Raw genomic sequence first — 20,122 nt, forward strand, 5'->3', positions numbered from 1 at the left:
CTCATCAGGCCATGCTGAGGCAGCGTCCCACACGGCACAGCCAGAAGGACCTACAACTAGAATATACAACTATGTTCTGGGGGGCCTTGGGGAGAAGAAGAAGAAAAAAGAGAAGATTGGCAACACACGTTAGCTCCGGTGTCAATCTTTAAAAAGACAATCGTGAAAAAAAAATGTACATTAACAGCTAAGACAGTCTGGAAAAGGAAGAACAATGAGGTAGAACTCAATGTTCCAGGTCTCAAAATACACTATAAACTAGTAGTAATTAAAACAATATATTACTGACAGAGAAAGAGACATATACATTACTGAGAGAATGACGAAATCAGAAACAGATGCACATATAAATGAAAACTTAGCACACTAAATGTGGAGGGAACATACATGGATATTCATGGTATTGAGAGATTGGCATTATATTTGCAAAAAAATATAAAATTATAACTCTTTTTCATATCATTAAAAAATCCAGATAAAGTCCTAAACACATAAAAACTATAAAAAAAAGTTATATTTATGACTGCGGGGTATATAGCCTTCTATAACAATGTGTAAAATGCAAAAATCAAAAAGTGGAATGTTAATAAATTTGACTACAATGAAAGATACCATAAACAAGGTGAAAGTATAAAAGATAGGTTGAGAGAAAATATCAAAATATATGCAACATCTATTAGATAAAAAATTTAAAAAATAATAAGTACTACTGTTGAAGTCAGAGTGGAATGGAATCTTATAAATGGTTTATGGGTGTATAATTCAGTATAATTTTTCTGAAAAATACTTTTGTAATATCTTAAGACTTAAAAAAGTCATCATTTTTGTCCTAGTAATTTAATTTCTAATATCTTCTCTAAATATTTTATTTATTGTATTCTTCTTCCTCGAAGAATTTTTTAAGTGCACACAACTTATATTCTAATAAGATTTTGATAAAAACATGGCTATAGGTCCAACAAAAGAGGGTGGTTAAATTATGGTCTTACACTGTGGAATAATATACAGCCATTAAAATATTTCTAATAAACAAGAAATGGTAGATAAATGCTTGAGATATAATGTTAAGTATCCAAAAAATTTCTTTAAAGTTCTATGTACGATTATCTCTCAACAGAAAGTAAGAAAAAGAAAAAACCGAGTGAGGAACTTTCTACAAAATATTTTTTATGATCAATGCCGTTTGGAAAAATAGAAGTAAAATATCATATTGACTATATTTAGGGTTAGTTATTAAAGAAGTTTTTGTTTAAAATTTATGCTGTATTGGACAATTCTGAGTTGCCAGTAAGAATTTAATAAAGGAATTTTAGTATTTTTAATATTAGTCAAACTTTGGCCCTAATAATTAGATGTTCTCTCTCCTGAGTCTCAAAAAGAAATGAAAGAGCGATGAGCATTCTCTTCTGATTTATCGGCCTTCAGCACTGGGTGGACAATCAGAGATGGGGGGAACCTACCTAAAATTCTCATAGTGCTACTCAAACTGTGGTCCACGATTCTACGGCTGGCCCACAAACTGCTTCTGACCTTGTTACCAGGATACTACTGTCCTCAAGAACCCTGCACCAGAATATAAATCAAACACACTGTTTAATTTCGCTAAGTTTTTTTCTCACAGCAAGACATTTTCAGAGAAAAAAGCATTGCATTGACTTACATTCTGGCACAAATGTCTTACCTAGTCATGTAATTGTACTTGAGCTACACTAGCGTAAAATGTTTGAGTCCTGGACCCCATCAAAGGCTGCTTCTGTTCAAATGATGCCCTGAGCTAGGGACCCAGCAAGGCTGAGTCACAATCCAGGAGGACCACTAACACCAAATCTGAAGCAGGCAGGAAGACTCAGCGGTGGAGAATGGGGATAGCTAGTCAGTACTACTTTCTTCACAAAACCTAATAAGTCAACTTCTTTTCCACTTTCAAATGCCTAATATTAAAAGTATGCAATTCAATTGATCAATTCAGAGCACTAAGAAGAAACTAACTATTCTTTAAACTTATTAACCTCGTCCAGAAACTACTGGATAAAGAATTCAAGATACATAATTTGATACACAGTGTGCTCTCCATTGTGTCTTATACATGTGGAAAATGACTGAAAGGAAATATGCCAATATGATAATGTATGAGAGTATTACGCTTTTTTCTTGGTGAGGAAGATTTGTCCTGAACTAACATCTGTTGCCAATCTTGCTCCATTTTGCATGTGGGCTGCCAACTCAACATGGCTGACGAGTGGTGTAGGTCTATGCCCTGGATCCGAACCTGCGTACCCAGGCAGCCAAAGAGGGACATGTGGAATTTTAACCACTATGCCACAGGGCCAGCCCCTAGAGTATTACTTCTTATCAAAATTCTGTTTCAACTTCATCCTTAATAAAAGCCAGGCAAATTGTCCTGGTTGGTCTCCCTCCTTGCAGTTAATGGGTCCTGTAGAAGGGGGTGTAACTTCTTTGCTTTCTCACGGAGGTAGGTTCCTCAATACACATTCAGGTCAAACTCAGTGCCCTTGAGAGTGAACTTGCAAGTGGCGAAAAGTATGGTAGTTCTTATGCTAGTGATCTGGTGACACATGAGCTGGGGCATGGAAGGAAGCCTCTGTGTTCTCAGGCCTCCCAGCTCTCCCAATGGCACTGCCAGGGAGCGCTCACTCCAGCCTCCCTTCACCAGAACCCTAAAGCTGGCAGCAGCTGCAGTGTCTGACACTCTCCAAAGACCACACAGCAAATGGACAAGGCAGACCTCAAATTAAGAGCACCCACCTTGCCTATAGGTGGCCTACAGGCCCAATTCTATGCAAGTTCAGACGTCAGCCAAGCTCCTTTAGGAAAATATACAAGAAGATAACAGTGATTGGACCATATATATAAATAATTACAGATTGCAAATATTTCAGGAACTTGTGTTTGTGCGTGCACATGTGTGTGCGCATATGCATTTCTGATAAGGATCCAAGAGGGGGTTAATATTTTAAAATATACTTAAAGCATATTTTATGTATATTTAAAATATATTTTCTTTCAATCATGAAAATTCTGTCATGTAAAATAAGTCACTAAAGATTCTAGATGGGCCTGGGGGCAGGTCTTACAGAATGGAGGAATGAAGGACTCAGCAAATGCTCTCTCCAAAAAGAAATGATAAAACTGGACAAAATTATTTTAAAAAATAATCATTTCAGGACTCTGGAAATTGACCAAGGCATACATCAAATAAAGAAGTGCTTATTGATGAAAAATTACTAAACCTCAAGTAGGAACAGAGGAAGCCTGTGACATTTCAACTTACAGCTGCTCTCATCTTCTCTTTCCCCCAGGTTCACCTATATCCACTTTCAGGGGGCTGAAGTGATTTGGAGCAAAGCAAGGAAAAAGTCCATACCCCTGAGCAATGTCACAAACAGTAGTAGTCTCAATGACAAAAAGAGAAGGTCAGCAGCTCAGATAGCCTGAGGTTGTGTTCTGGAGCAAGGAACAGACTGGCAGACTAGCCAGAAATTAATCAGGAAGATCAGGAAAATGAGATAGCCACAGTGGTAAGACAACTTGTGAAATATCCCTGGTAGTTTGAAAGCTGAGCACATGTACAAGGATGTATACATACTCAACAGAGAGTGGAGAAGGCCCTGCCTATCTATATGTCCCAGGCTGAATGTGAGGCCTTGTACAGAAGAAATGCAAGAAAAAAGTCCAGCAGAAAGTAAAAATCAGGACAAACATAAACTGAACTTGCATGAAATTCTAATGTATCTTCCAGTCCACACATGAGTCCGTTGGCAAAGAGTGGAAGCTTTACTAGCTCAAAGAATTTTGACCTCTGAACCATTAAGCTATGCTAAACTAGGGGCAATGCTTAGGAGGCCAGACTTACAGAAGAAAACAACAACAACAAATGAGCAGAGACATCGGTGGCTGCATACTGTGATATATGCAGACTCTAAAGCAGGGTTTCTCAGCAACAGCACTATTGATATTTTGAACCAGATAATTCTTTGTCGTGGTGGGGGTGCAGGTTCGTATGCATTATAGCACGTTTGGAAGCATCTCCATCCTCTACCCACTAGATGACAGTAGCACACCCCTCCTCAAGTCAAAATGTCTCCAGACAATGCAAATGTTCCCTGGGGGGCAAAATCACTCCCAGTTGAGAACCACTACTCTAATTAATTAATCCAGGCAAGTCACTAAACAAATAAACAAACATAAAACAGATATAACACTGATCCTTGGAGTGAACAGGGACAGAATAAAGAGTTGTTACAAGGGACAGGATAAAGAGATGATACAATATATTACCTAAGATATCCAGTTTTCAACAACAACAAATTATAAGCCATGCGAAGAAAGAAGACAGTATGACCAATTTAGGATAAAAATAAACAGTCAATAGAAACTGCCTCTGAGGGGTCTCAGATGTTGGACTTACTCAATGAAGACTTCAAAGAAGCTTTTATAAACATGTTCAAAGAACTAAAGGAAACAGTGTGTAAGAGTTAAAAGAAAGTAAGATGACAAGGATTCATCTAATAGAGAATATCAATAAAGAAATTATTAAAAAAAGAAAGAAATGGAAATTTGGGGGTTTAATAGTACGAAAACTGGAATGAAAATTCACTAGACAGGCTCAGCAGCAGATCTGAACTGGCAAAAGAAAGAATAATGAACATGATGATAGATCATAAGAAATTATCCATTCTGAAGAAGAGAAAAAAGGAAGGTAAATGAACAGAAACTCAGAGACCTTCAGGACACCATCAAGCAAACAAACATATCGCAAGAAATATTAAACAGAGTTCTTCAGATTGAAAGCAAATGACACGAGATGTTAATTTTAATCCAAATGAAGAAATAGACAGCACCAGAAAAGGTAATTATTTAGGTAAATATAAAAGACTGTATAAATATATTTTCCTCTTTCTATGCTTATTTAAAAGAAAATTGCGTAAAACAATAATTATAAAAGGAATTGTAGGGTTTAGAACATACAAAGAAAGTAGAAATTTGTATGACAGTGATAGCACAAAAGAGAAGGGATGAAATTGGAGTTCTATTGGAGCAAGGTTTCAATATTCACTTAGTATTAATTCCACTTAGTATTAGTGGATTCCACTTAGTATTAATGTGAAGTATATTGTTATAAATTGAGAAGTATATTGTAATCCCCAGATTACACTTAGAGCAACCACTTAAGAAATAACTAAAAAATAATTTTAAAAAACAATAAAGCAATAATAAAAAAGACAACCCAATTAAAAATGTGCAAAGGATCTGAATATACATTTCTCCTAAGACAATATATACAAGTTGCTGATAAGCACATGAAAAGATATTCAATGTCTTTAGCCATCAGGGTATGCAAATAAAGACCACAATGACATACCACTTCACACTCATTAGGATGACTATAATCAAAAAGGCAGACAATAACAAGTGTTGATGAGGATGTGCAAAAACGAGAATCCTCATACTCTGATGGTGGGACATAAAATAGTACAGCTGCTTTGGAAAACAGTCTGGCAGTTCCCCAAAAAGGTTAAACATAGACTTATTATATGATCCAGCAATTACACTCCTGGGCACATACCCGAGAGAAATGAAAACATATGTCCACACAAAAATTTGTACACACATGTTTCCATCAGCCTTATTCTTAATAGCCAATGAGTGGAAATAGCCCAAATGTCCACCAACCAACAAATGGACAAACAAAATGTGGTATATACATTGGCCTATATACAATAAGTATCTATAATTGGGTATATACAATGGAATATTATTCTTCAATAAAAGGAATGAAGTACTGATATATGTTACAACATGGATGAGCCTTGAAAACAATATGATAAGTAAGAGAAGCCAGTCACAAAAGACTACATATTGTATGATTCCATCTATATGAAATATCTAGAATAGGCAAATCAATAGAGGCAGAAAGTAGATTAGTAGTTGCCTAGGCAGGAAGGATTGGAGGGGAAAGGGAGTGATTGCTATTGGGTGCAAGATTTCTTTCTGGGATTATGAGAATGTGTTCTCCCACAAAATTGATTGTGGTAATGGTTACATGACTGTTTATATAGTAAAAATCATTGAATTGTACACTTTAAGAAAAAAGTATACATTGTACTGAAAACACAGGTTTTAAATTGAAAAAACAACAAAATAATTCAAATGGTACACTAGAAAATATCTATTTAACATAAAAAAATGTAGTAAAGGAAGAACAGAGGGACAAGAGAGACAATATATAGAAAGCAAATAGCAAAATGGCTGATATAATTCAACGTTATAAATAATTATATTAAACATAAATGTATTAAACATTACAATCAAAAGGCAAAGATTCTCAGACTGGATCAAAAGATAAGATCCATCTACAAGATGCCATCTACAAGAGCTATACTCCAGATTCAAAGATTCCAATAGGTTGAAAATAAAAGGTTGAAAAAAGACTATGCAAACAACAACATAAAAGAGTTGGAATGGCTATGTTAACATCAGAGAAAATAGACTTTAACATCCTTTTGGTTTTAATTAGTTTGGAAAGCTCCCTAGGTGACTAAACTGTCACAAGGATTAAGGGCACAGATTGAGGTAGTGGGGCCAAGGGACAGAGAGGACAAAGCTAATAATGGCCAAAGGTAACATACAAAGCCCCTGGGATTTCCTAAGGGAAAGGGAAGGATTGGGAGCATTTAGGATTCTGGTTCCTTATACTGGGGGGAGATTGGAGACAAAGACTGCTTATACTACCAATGAAACAAGACTCACACTGACAAAGATTCTCTCCTTGACCAAACTCTAATCAGGCTCCTCTGAGGTGTTTTTTCATTAGGCCTCGACTTTTGGGCTTCTGTGTTCATCTCTGTATTATCCAATTTTAGCAAGAATCCTGCTAAGTCAGTTGAACCAGAATCCCAACACTTGATATCTGATCACCCTCGATATTTGATCGAGTTCCTCATCTTTCACTATCCCCCCGATGATGCCTAGTCACTCTGGCCTGCCTTCAGCAAAAATCCTGTTAGGTTGTTTTAACCAGAACCACCGTTACTCCTGATGTTTTCTGAGTAATTTTCCATCTACTGATCCTCACCCTGCTCCTTGGCTATAAACTCCCACTCTTCCTTGTTGTGTTCCGAGTTGAGCCCAATCCCTCTCCGTTACTATAAGACTCCCTTGTAGCAGCTCGTTTTGAATAAAGTCTGCCTTACCACCTTTAACAAGTGTTATGAACAATTGTTTCTTTCACAACACTCATATGAATTCTTTTACAACCTAGTACGGCTTAAGGAAACATGCACAGACACACATAGAACAATTGGCTCATATATTTAATTTTTAGTATTCACCCATAATAAAAGTTATCTTACCGCCTTTAATCTTTGAGCATGGTATTCTTCTGCTGAAAAATACTTTCCTGGTGTCACCAGTTTATCAGTCATATTTGATACATACACACCAATTTTAGTCATCTGTGTAGATGTGGTATTTGCAGTTTGTTGGAGCTTTTTTCTCTGAAAAACTGTCTAAAATAAGAAACAAAAATCTAAATAAATGTCCAATATAGACACATATAAGTGAGTAAAGAGTGTATTTTCCTACATATTTAAGTTAATTTTCTTAAGCTAATTAATTTAATTGTCATATAATTCCTTGGAAGATTAATTGTACAGAAGTATATAGTACAACATTTGTTGATTCTGTGGCTGCAAAAAGCTACACAGAAAAATTAAAATATTACCTGAGTATCCCTACAAAATACACTGTGTTTTCCAGCAATCTTTCTAGGTACAGTTTGTGTTCCAGCATTGTGATATTCTATTCCTGTTATTTTATGCCTGAATCCACCAAGAAATGGTTTGTGAAAGTCAGATTTTATAATCTCAACGGCTACCTCTTGAAACTTATCAACGCCTGAGAAGATAAAACCAAGATTGAATTAAAGTTCAACTACAAAGGGACTCTAAAATACTTTATCTGAAAGACATCAAATAACTAACCTGTTTGTACTGTGACAGTTATGATTTGAGAGACATCATGTAATCCGTCTATTCTTTTGATTGGATATTGATCTGGATGTGTAGAAAAGATTTCCACTTGTACAATATCCTGTGCCTTAACTCCATATTGTAGTAGAGTCTCATTATTTTTAAGAATCATTCCTAAAAGTGAGATGAAATTATAAGTGTTATGACAAAGAAATGAATATATGTACTCATTTTAAGGGGATGGAAAACATTAAAGGTACCTATATGAACACATATTGTTTAATTACCAAATAGAGTATGATGGTGTCCACCTCTAGCTGTTTTGTTAGTACAGAAAACTCCACAGTGGGAAAAGTTGAGGTGGTACTCCTGAGCAAGAATTCAGCATTATAAGCAAAGGAAAGGTACAATTCTCAACTCACTAGAAATACAAATATGTGTTAACCATGCAACTCTACAAACATTTAAAAATAAAAAATCATATTCTATAATATGAGCAAAATCATATTCTAAACATTGACTCTCTAGAAAATAACAATGTGTTATATGTAAGAACAAGGCATATCCATATCAAGGAAACTGATTATTTAATACCCAACTTCTGTCCAGTGCAGAAAAGTATAAACTCAGAATTCCAAAGAATCTCTCCCTTTTTGTTTCTATACTCAAAAATTCATATAAATTAATTCATGCCAAGACAGAGTTTAGCCTCAGTTTTGTGCTGGAAAAAGTGTACATCACTTTATTTTTATGTTGTATTGATTCAACTTCAACCCTCCCTCTCATTGGTATATTCTATAAATTGACTGTAATTTTCTCTATTTTAAGGTGGACAAAAATATGTATAATGTTATTCAGTGCTGTTTTGTGTCACAGAAACTTTATTGATAGAATCTGTATCAATCTCCGAATCTATGGTGTTCCTAAATTACAATCAGAAATCTCAACATAGCAAAGCTTTTGTTATACTCATTCTTGGAAATGTATCAGATACCATTAGTCTATTTTAGCTATGTCGAAGAAAGCACATTCAAAGATCTTTGCATTTCAATTTTTCTTCTCTTTCTTTTTTATTTTTTTTTGAGAAGGATTGGCCCTGAGCTAACATCTGTTGCCAATCCTCTCTTTCTGCTTGATGAAGATTGTCACTGAGCTAACATCTGTGCCAATCTTCCTCTATTTTATGTGGTATGCTGCCACAGCATGGCTTGACCAGTGGTGCTAGGTCCGTGCTCAGGATCTGAACCTGTGAACCCCAGTTTGCCAAATTGGAGCACATGAATTTAATGCCAGAACCTATAAATGTTACCTTATATGGCAAAAGTTTGACTGTGGATTTTATTAAATTAAGGATTTTGAGATGGAGAGATTATCTGGGCGGGCCCTAAATGTATTCACAAGTACCCTTACAACAGGAAGGAAGAGGGAGATTTGATTACAGAGGAGAAGATGATATAACAGAAGCAGAGATCTGAAGATGCAGTGTTGCTGGCTTTGAAGTTGGAGGAAGGGACTATGAGTCAATGAATGCAAGGAATGCAACTCTAGAAGCTGGAAAAGACAAGGAAGGAGATTCTCCCCAGAACTTCTAGGGATAGAATAGCCCTGCTTAACCCTTGACTTTATCTGAGTGAAACTGATTTAGGATTTCTGGCCTCCAGAACTGTAAGAGAAACAATGTGTTGATTTACACTAAGTTTATGGTTAATTGTTACATCAGCCATATGAACCTAATACAGATTCCCAGAGCCCTCACCATTCCTCTACTTGTTTCTATAGTAGGCTTAGTCCCACCAAACTTCGACTCTAGTTCTAGTACTAGAAGAAAGCACCTACCTTAAAGGGTATTGACATAGAATCAAGCTCTTTGATTATTCCTACTGACATAAGTCTGTTACCCAGTAGTGATGCCTGGTACTTACACATAAAGAAAGGTCATGAAGTGCAAAGAACAGAGAGATTCTTGGGTACCAGCTACTCCAGTCTCAAAGAGATCTCTCTTCTCTGGTTTTGAATTTCACCTTATAGTTAATGCCAAGCAGTTTCAAATTCCCTTTTTTGACTCATACCTATATTTAAGTTCAGATTCTGTCACTTATTACCTGTGAATTTGCACAAGTTCCCCAAAGTTTGGTTTCCTTCTCTCAAAAAAAAGTTAATAATAGTAATACCTACCTCAAAGGCTTGTTGTGTGGATTGTGATAATGTAGGCAGAACATTCTGTAGAATGAGTAGCACATAGTAAGTGCTCAATAAATTAACTGTGCTCATCATCATCATTATCATTACCAATAATTATTTAAATTTTAGCTTTGTTTCCTCAATGAAGCTTTTTAAATTAGTTGTTTGAATACATGAGCATCTTACTATTAGAGCACATTCACTACAATAGCTTTCTAAAAATAATTTTGAAATTAAACTGGTTGTTTTTCTCTGATTTGGCAAGGAGGAGGAACTTGATAGGTATGGCTTACTCCTTTTTAACACTTACGATTTTCCCACAAAAAATGTTCTTATTTCCCTGGAAACTTTTTGTATCATCTTTGTAAGTTAATACCAAAACTTCTTATACTAAAATATTAGGATCTGTGCAGACATATTCTATAGAAACATTCATTTAGCTGTGTTATTCCAGTTAACTCTATCACAGTTACAGACTACATCCTCCATGACACACGACTAATATAAAGAGGGCTGCACAATATTGCCCACAAAAGATAAATAAACTTGACTATCATGGGGATGTGAATTGACCTTAATACATAGAACACTGATAGATGAACCACCTTCAGTCCTCTTCGTATTCTATAGATGCTCATACATCATCTATTTTTTCAATCTCATTTCCTCCCATTTCCCATATATATAATCTATTTCCAGCCACTCTAAACTTCTTACCTCTTCCCAAAAGTCCCAGGTTTTCTCACCTCATTGGCGCTTAGCACAAGTATTATGACTTTTATTAAACGAAGCTTTCTAGAATCTCCCAGTTTCCTTTCTCCCTGTTCTCACAGCTTTTTGTACATATCTCCATTACAACATTTACACATTACGTGGTACAGTTCCACATAATGTAGGAATGTGTGCATGCACCTTCTTCCTTACTAGTCTGTAAATAACTTGAGAACAGGGATTTTTTTCATGTTTGGTTTTTTTTTTTTTTCTCTGAGGAAGTTTTGCCCTAAGCTAACATCCACTGCGAGTATTCTTCTTTTTGTATGTGAGTTGCCACCACAGCATGGCCACTGAGAGACGAGTGGTGCAGGTCCGTGCCCAGGACCCAAACCAAGGCCACCAAAGTGGAATGCACTGAACTTAACCATTAGGCCACTGGGGACAGCCCTGTTTCATGTTTTTTTATATCTTCAGTTCTTAGTAATGTATTCAGAACAAAGGATGTCCTCAATAAAAATGTGTTCAATGGACACATGTAAAACTACAATATAATGTTCAAATAGTAAATATCAAGATATTTAGTTTAACAAATCAAAAATCTTGATTATTTACATGTCACAACCAAAGAAGTCTCGATACCTGAGCTTACCTGAACACTGTATCTGCAGTACATCAGGTGGGACACTTAATAGGGATGAAAAATGATCTTTGAGGTATTTAAAAATGGTGTCAATTTTAAAAGGCATTATAATCTCCTGGCACACAGGAAGAAGTACAACTTTTACTGTAGATAAAAAGAGAAAAGAAAGGATCATAGTCAAAAGCAAGGGTCAGCAACCCAGTCCACAAGCAGATAGAGAATTATAGGACAACTTTTAATCACACAGAATACAGGTTGCTTCTGCCATGTTCCCCTACTGCACCTCCATGACAAGAGTTACTTTCATTTTCTATGAGAAGTGACCAACATTCAACTGCAACCTTTCACTTTGAAAATCAGTTCAGAATCTCAAGAATTAGCATCAACAGTCAACACTTGCTCCCCAAACTCCAGCTCAAAGTTCAGATCTCTCTTCCATTCCCTGCTCTGAGGATCAGTGCATGTTCGGGTTTACTCTTCACTCAGAATATTACAAGAATTAGGAAATAAAACTAGACTGCTCTTAAATATTCCCAATATCTGGTATATATTACTCAGATATAAACATAGGAAACATCTCAGAAAACCAAGCATTTTTGTGTAGTGAGTATTGGAAAGGGAGACCCTGAGACCTAGAGGGTGTCCCTGAACCTAGATATGTGCATGCTTTGATTACATATTGACATCACGCATCAGTAAATCAGTGCGTATCCATAAAGTTAAGAAAAACTAATAGAGAAATTTTCAAAGAAAATTTTCTTTGAGCCTGCAACTACAAAAGATACCTAAGTCCATGCTTCTTCCTATAATTGATTCATGTCTATAGTTGCCAAAATGCAAAACAGAAAATCACTGTTTATTACAAATATCATGAATAACTACCTAAAAATCTACTTTTCACAAAAATGGACATGATGTGGCTCACTCTCCACTATACAAAATAGGAAATCAAGACCCTTAAAACATTAAAAATAAAGAAAAACTGTTATTATAAAATGATTATTTGTTCACAAATTATATGAAGGAAATGTAGGATTTAAAAACTAATTATTAGGGGGTAAACTTTTTTCTTTTACAGCTACAGATTTTAAATTTTAATGGAGAAACTATACAAAGTAAGATGGATGTAGAGTGCACACTATAGGCTAAAAAAGTTTTGTATATTTCTACATGCCTGACATGACAGTTTTCATAAAGCTAAACGAGACATTTATCAATAATCCCATGATGAAATTTAACTAGGCACTGTTGATGCTAAGGTTCTTTGAGCTTATTAAAACATGTTTTCACAGTTCTCTGTCAACAAAGAGAACACTTTCACAGATGTTAAATTATCGAAGGCTACTTCAATTATTTTATGGATTCAAAATTCTATAATCAATACATTGTAAAATTTTCATAGGAGTGACTTCCTGAGCTTTGGGAAGGTGAGGTGCATTAAGGAATTTCTGAGCCTCAGGAAGTATAGGACCAAGACAACTATTTTTAATCACCATGTGTTTCTTATAAGCTACAGTAACAGGGAATCACAGAAATATCAAAAAATAGAGCCCAAATTTACAGTGAAATAGAACGATAACAGCTTCAGTTGGGTATAACTTGGCTTGATTATTTCTTTTCCTTCCTCCTTTTCATTCTTTACTTGTGTGGACACACCACACCAGGATAAACTACCCCGCTGGATTCAAAAGCTACAGTTTATGAGCCAAACTAAGCTGCTATTATTGTTAAATGGTGGCTCGTCTTCTGTACTCTACAGATGGAAAATCTCTCAAAACTGATGGACAAGGGGGAGAGGGAGCAGTCTGTTAACCACGCAAGTAGAATGGCTCTCTGTGTAACCACCTTATTGCTGCTCCCCCTCTGTTTTGTTACCAACAATGAAGTGATAACCCCTACATGCCGTCAACATTACGTCTTTAAAATTACCCAATAATGAAAGACAACAATGATCTTTCTGAAGCTAAATATAAGGTTACCACTAAGCAGAAATACGGAAATATGTAAAAGCAACAAGATATATGGAATGAGCACTGGATATGAAACTTGAAAATCTGGAGTCAAGTTCCCATTCCACTCTTGCTATGTACAATGAATTCCAAAGTGGCACGCAAAAGAATTACAATTATACTCAAGAATTTGTCCACCATTTTCCAAGGTCCCTAAACATTTTAAAAGCTACTTTATTTGGGAAAAACAGATAAATATCAATTTAAAATTTAACGATATTCATTTATTTAGGGAGAGGAGATATTGCAAAATAGAGACGCTTCATAATTAAGACATTCAAGTGGTGTCACTACAGAAGTTTGGGGGATAAGGGAAAGTAATAACGAATGTAAAATAAATCTTCAAATAAAAGCAAACAAGAAAAAGTACCCATTCTTCAAAACGAGGAAAAGAAATATCCTATCTTCCCTAGGTAATACCTGTTGCAAAAGAATCTTTCGCAGATTCTTTCAGAGATTCCTTTATAGCCTTTATTTTATCCAGAAATGTCAGGGAACCATCATTTATATATTGTTCGGCTGACTGCACTGCAGTATCAGAATGAGTTAGATAGGGCTCTTCATGATGACCCGGAGAAGACAAAACATATTCGTGTGACATAACCTCTTCCGAGGCCTGTGCATCAGCGATTGGTTCCAGGCTTAAGGCCCTCTGGTCAGTCTCCTCCTCAACATGTGGTCCATGGCTCCCACCAGACTGTTCTAATTCAGAGTCATTGTCTTCAGTTTGCTCTGACTCTGGAAGCTCTTCTGAGGAACCTGGAATATTGATAGACTCAAAAGCATCTTTACTTTCTTCTGACGCATCAACAACATTCTGAGCATTAAATTCTTCCTCCTGATCAGACATTTTCCTGAATTGAAAAAAATAAACACATTTACTACAAACAAAAATTTCTACACCAAATATCAAATTCATTACTGGTTACAGTTATCCTCATAATATACTACAATGTTGCTCATTATTTTTTTTAAATATTATCTTAGTAATGGCATCATGTAAAACATTGGTGAGTTTTTAATAAAAACACCACAGAAAGTAAAAATGTGTACCAAAAAGAGAACCCCAAAACACAACAAACTTGAGAAATCTTCTGTGAAAAATATTTTAAAATATATTGTCATCTTCTCCTTATTCAATGAACAATGCCTTGTGAAAGAAGGGCTTTTTGAATAACTTTTTTTCTAAATACAAAACTAACATTTATGCTTCTAGCATTACAACTGAGTAGAAGCTCCAAGGAAGTTTCCAGCTCTACAGCAACTATCTCCTGGATAGGACACACTCTTTGTAGTAGCTTTGCTCTCACAAATTGTGGCAGAGGTCTCCAGTGACCTCTGCCCCACAAAGCAAACAGATCAACAAACAAATGTGGGCTGATCTTGGAGCTGACCATGGCCTGAGCTACAGCAACTAAGAGCCTTGGCTTGGGAGCCAGCATGATAGCATCCAGGAGCATGGGCCAGGGCAGTCCAGAGCCAAGCTGCAGAGGCAGGAGCTGGATCAGAGCACTGAGGACCCAGGAGAGCAGGGAGCCCACCTATAGAAGCTGGCAGCCAGGAAGCAGAGATTGAGGAAGTGGCCTCAATGTTGATTTCTGCGGCAACAGCAGGGGGAAGATTAAAACTTGGAACAGTAGTGAGGTGGGAAAGATGTGTTTGGGACTTCCACTCTAAGTACAAATCCTTATGGAGAAAAAAAATTAACCTTAGTGAGTGAAGTTCTCTGGCTACTAGAAGACAAATTTCAAAAAAAAAGAGAAATATCTGGAATAAAAATATATACTTGTTGAATTCAATGAATACAGCATTAGAGTTGAAGAGAGAATTAGTAAACTGGAGGATAAATAAAAATATTTTATATAGAATGCTGCAAAGAGATAAGGATATGAAAAATATGAGAGATTAAGAGCCACGGAAAAGAGAAAGTCTAGCATATTTTTTGCTAAGCATATATGTTTGCTGTGAGCTAAGAATGTACTGTTAAAATAAAAAACAACAAAGAATATGCAACAGAGATTGTATGTAGCCTGTGAAGCCCTTTTCAGAAAAAATCTGCCAGTCTCTGATTTAGCATAAGTCAAACTGGAATCCCAGAAGAAAACAGAAAGATGGAAGAGAGGAAATATTTTAAAAGGTAATGGCTGAGAAGTTTTCAAAACTGATGAAAAACATGGAGCCAGAGATCCAGGAAGCACAACATAAATACACACCTAATGGATAAATAAAAAATAATTCATAGCCATATACATAGTAATTAAATTACAGAATAACAAAAACAAAGTCTGGAAAGCAAACAGTGACAAAGGACACATCACCTGTTTTGAATCATATTGATTTGCTGACATTAATACAAAGGAAAGAAAAGTAAAATTACTGCAGATTTCTTATCAGAAAAATAGCAGCCAAGGCAATAATGGACTAATTAAAAGAAGGCAACTATCAACCTAGAATTGTGCACCCAGCAAAATTATCTTTCAAGAAAGAAAACAGAAACATTTACAAATAAGTTACCACCAAGATAGCTGCTCTACAGGATACACTTGAAAAGGGAGGAAAATGGGCCCACTGGAAGACTACAGTGCATGAAGGAAAGGCGAACAAATCACAAACATATGGGTAAACCCAAACAAACAGTGTCAACACAAAATAATAGTAGAAAATTGAAATATTAGACAATAAGAACATGTAACTGGGAAGGGAAAGCTGAGAATAAATTGTTCTCAAATCCTTAGACTGTTTACAAAATTGAGGGATATGATATTCTTAACCCTAGACTTTGTTAAATATGCATAGTTAAATTTCAAGTACAACCAATAAAAGAACTGAAATAAAGTTTTAAAATTCCAAAACGATAAAGAGGAAAAAAAAGTAAAATGAGAAAAAACTGAACAAAAGCAATTTTTAAAAAGTTCGTGAAACCTCTTTAGGCTCTCATCTACAAAAAAATCTTCCTTTTTTTTTTTTTTTTTTTCCTTTTTTAATCCCATAAAAGAGCTTAATGGCCTGATTAGAAAAAGACTGTCCTAAAGCAGCCCTAACTCCTAGCAACATACTCATCTGCCCTTTTTGGAGAGTCTGAGGTAATGTTTTTGTTTCTAACTTGTAGGTCCCTGTACACTCAAAATGGCCAGGACGGCATCTTCTAAAACAGCGACAGTAACAAAATCAAGAACTTCTGCTATTCAAAAAACACAACTGGAAGGATAAAAAGACAAACCATAGACTGGGAGATAACTTCTTTGCAAAACTCATATTTGACAAAAGACCTGTATCCGGAATATAGAGAACTCTCAAAACTCAATAATAAGGAAAAAATGAGTAAAGGATTTAAATAGACATGTCACCAAAGAATATATACAGAAGGCAAACAAGCAGGGCCAGGGCTAGATGGAGGCAAAGGTGGCCCCTGTACTGCTCTACGCTTGGACTTGTGCCTGAGAATAAATGCCTCCTGAAATTCTGGACCTGGTTGCCTCAACTGCCTCATTCTAGTCCTGGCCCTGAAAACAAGCATGTGAAAAGATGCTCAATATCATTAGTCATTAGAGAATGCACCTTTAAATCACAATGAAACTCCACTACATACCTATCAGGATAGCGAATAAAATTTTTTTTGCCCAACAATATCAGGTGCTGGTGAGTATGAAGACAAGTGGAGCTCTTATACCCTGATGGTGGAAATGAAAATTGGTACAGCATTTGGGATAATTGTTTTCTTATAAAATTAAACATACACTTATGATATGACCCAACAATCTGTGTCCTTTACCCAAGTGGCATGAAAAACTACATTCATACAAAACCTGTACACAGAACTTTATAAAGACTCTATTCTTAATCACTAAAGACTGGAAACAACACAAATGTTCCTTAGTTGAGGGATGGACACACATACTATTTTTACATTCATAAAATGGAGTATTACTCACCAATAAAAAGGAATAAACTACTGATACACACAACACCCAATGAATGTCAAATGAATTACGCTAAGTGAAGAAGCCAATTCTAAAGGCTACATACTGCATGATTCAATTAAGTGAAAAACCAAAGCTGCTGGTTCACAACCTTTCGAGTTCCCCGGGTGAAATCCGAAACAGCACCCTTACATGGAGGGCAAGGAGAGACCGAAGAAAGAGGCAAACCACTCCAGACTAGTAGGTGGCAGGTGTAATAAGCTAGGGGACTTATTATGAGGCTTGTCTTCCGTAGCTGCAAGACAGTAGATCTCCACACCGCCTGCCAGAATCTTGAGTTTATATAGAGGCCTTAACTGGGTGCACTATACAGTTTAGATGGTCTCAATAACACAGTACTCTCTCAAGGCTCTGTCCTTGAAACCGCTTCCAGTACAGGAACGGGGAGCAGAAGGCACCCATATTCCAAGGACAAGGGAGGCGGTAAGAGCCTCCCATTGCCCCATCCAGTTCGTGGGTCAAACAGCAGTCACATCCTTCGCATGACCTCCTCCAACAAAAGCACACACCAGTATGTACAATGTTACAGGTACAACTACATATTTGTACACGCACAGAATACCTCCAGAAAGTAACTTTTTCTTTTTATGTCCTATCTATCCAAACGTAAGTTTTAATCTTAAAAAATTGTTTAAGAAGAAAAAAGCAGTCTCTATTATGATCGCATACAAAATAGTCCCCTTTTCACTTACAATGCATAATTTCATTGATAAATCTAGAATGTTTTAGATATCTAGTGTAAGTAGTAAGGCAGGGATCCAGTTTTGCCTTCTACCAAATAGACTTGCTAAGTTTTTTAAGAGGCACAGCAAAGACCATCGGTGGAGGGAAGGAGTGAGAATACCAGCGAGGAAGGTCTGAAAGTCCTCTATTTACTAAAGACTGAAAATGGTGGTCACCAGGGATGGCTAAAAGTTTGCTAATGCCAGATCTGGGTTACACACAGAGATGGTCTTGCTTCTATTATCGTGATAAGCACCGGGAGTGGGAGGTCCTCGAGGTACAACTCCTAGCTTGATACTGCGGCTTCCAAATCCCACATCAGAGATAAGGAGCCAAAAAACGAACCAAGACAGATGCGATGCTTTGCACGGTTTTTAAAAGTGGAACATCCCGGAGCGGCCGAGCAGTCCCCAGAGCGCAGGGGGATCAGCGCCCCGCACATAGCCCTCGGAGTCTGGCGCCGTAGTCACCGGCTCAAGGCCGGTCTAAGGATCGGGCCAAAACCTGTCCTCCTACCTGACCAAGAAACGCAGCGACTGGGGTGGAAGCGGTTTCTCAGGCTCCTAGGAAGCAGCGTCCCCACTCGCCGGATTCTGTGTTGCCAGCCATATCCTAGCAACGGCCCTACGCCACCTCCACCTGCCAGGGCATTGCTGTCGCGAGAAGAGGCGGTGCGCGAGTCGGGAAGGAACGCGGCTGAGGGGAGGGGTGAGGGGACGAGACGAAGAAATTAGGCAGACGAGGGCGGGGCAAGGGGCGAGGGGCGAGGGGCGAGGGGCGGGGCAGATTGTACCTGCTTATTACCTAGATCTGTAAGCAAATCGGTCGCTAACCGCTTTCCAAGATCCCTTTTATAGTTGTAAGAGGGTACGGTTCTCCGAACCAGTGACAGCAATTTGTGCTTGTAGATATAAAAACTCAGGATTAGAGAAAATGTAAACATGAAGTAAGAGTGAAGACCTTGACAAAGGAGAACACAGTTGTGTAACAGTTAGGTGCCTACTTGATTTTGTTAAATTTAGAACTTGGCTCTTGGCTTCCTGGCAGCCAAAGAGAAAAGGGAGACAGGAACTGTTTAATAACTTCTCTTTTAAATCAGCAGAAGCAAAGCTTTTGTTAATCACTGAATTATAAAGGTTTTTTTTTTCTATCACTGGAAATTCTTTAAATTGAGAAGATTTTTAAAGCAGCATATATTGGGGGAGAGAATCAATTATGTTCCTGTTGTAAATGTAGTGGCAAACTTCATGTAGCTTCATAGTAATAACTAACATTTATTATTATTTGTTAATGAGCACTTACATTTCTAACTTAATCCTTACAATGATTTTATTAAGGAAGAACGGTAGCCCCATTTTACTAGTGAGGAATAGAGGCTCAAAGAGGTTTAGTGGGGTAGCCAGGATTAAACCCAAGCAGTCTGAATCCAGGTCCTCGATTTTGAAACCACTATTCTATGCTACTGTTTAATTTAAAACCCTTTGATTTTTAAAAGTGATGTAAGATTAATAAAATTAAAACTTTTGTTATATATAATATGGGTCCATTCCTCCTTCATAATGTCCAATGTCTTCATTCCTTTATATCTTTCTGCTGAAACCGCATTTCCATCTCCCCAATAACTTCCTAATGTCCAACGCCATTCTTTCAGTCTTCATTCCACTTTAAAAGATATTTCTTACTAGAAATTTTATAAAATGTTTAATCTTCTCAGATAAAATTGGCGTTAATAATGGTTTTAAATAAAAGCAAATGTATTTAAGTCACTTCATGAATCCACATATTCACGAAGTCCAGAGAAAAGGCCGGGGGAGGGGGGGGGGGGGGGGAGGCGGGTGGCCGGTGAGGGAATACAGATAGCCACTAGGGTTAGTCTTTCATGGG

General features: G+C 36.9%; 1 protein-coding gene across 4 annotated transcripts in view; it reads right to left on the reverse strand.

Moving 5' to 3' along the window:
• The window catches only part of IQUB (IQ motif and ubiquitin domain containing), a 56,934-nt gene extending 37,996 nt beyond the window's left edge, over window positions 1-18,938 (reverse strand). The window contains exons 1-7 of one of the 4 annotated variants that reach the window (XM_044758838.2): window positions 18,755-18,938; window positions 17,125-17,206; window positions 13,956-14,389; window positions 11,536-11,670; window positions 8,004-8,165; window positions 7,745-7,917; window positions 7,374-7,529 (exon numbers count right to left, since the gene is read on the reverse strand). In XM_044758838.2, the coding sequence (XP_044614773.2) occupies window positions 7,374-7,529; window positions 7,745-7,917; window positions 8,004-8,165; window positions 11,536-11,670; window positions 13,956-14,385 (1,056 nt within the window). In that variant the 5' untranslated portion in view covers window positions 14,386-14,389; window positions 17,125-17,206; window positions 18,755-18,938. Of the gene's footprint in view, window positions 1-7,373; window positions 7,530-7,744; window positions 7,918-8,003; window positions 8,166-11,535; window positions 11,671-13,955; window positions 14,390-17,124; window positions 17,207-18,583; window positions 18,717-18,754 lie in introns of those variants that run through there. The other 3 variants (XM_070512576.1, XM_070512579.1, XM_070512582.1) reach the window with 3 other exon arrangements.
• Between the last annotated feature and the right edge of the window lie 1,184 nt (window positions 18,939-20,122).

Source organism: Equus asinus, chromosome 1 (genome assembly GCF_041296235.1).
Source record: "Equus asinus isolate D_3611 breed Donkey chromosome 1, EquAss-T2T_v2, whole genome shotgun sequence".
NCBI lineage: Eukaryota > Metazoa > Chordata > Mammalia > Perissodactyla > Equidae > Equus > Equus asinus.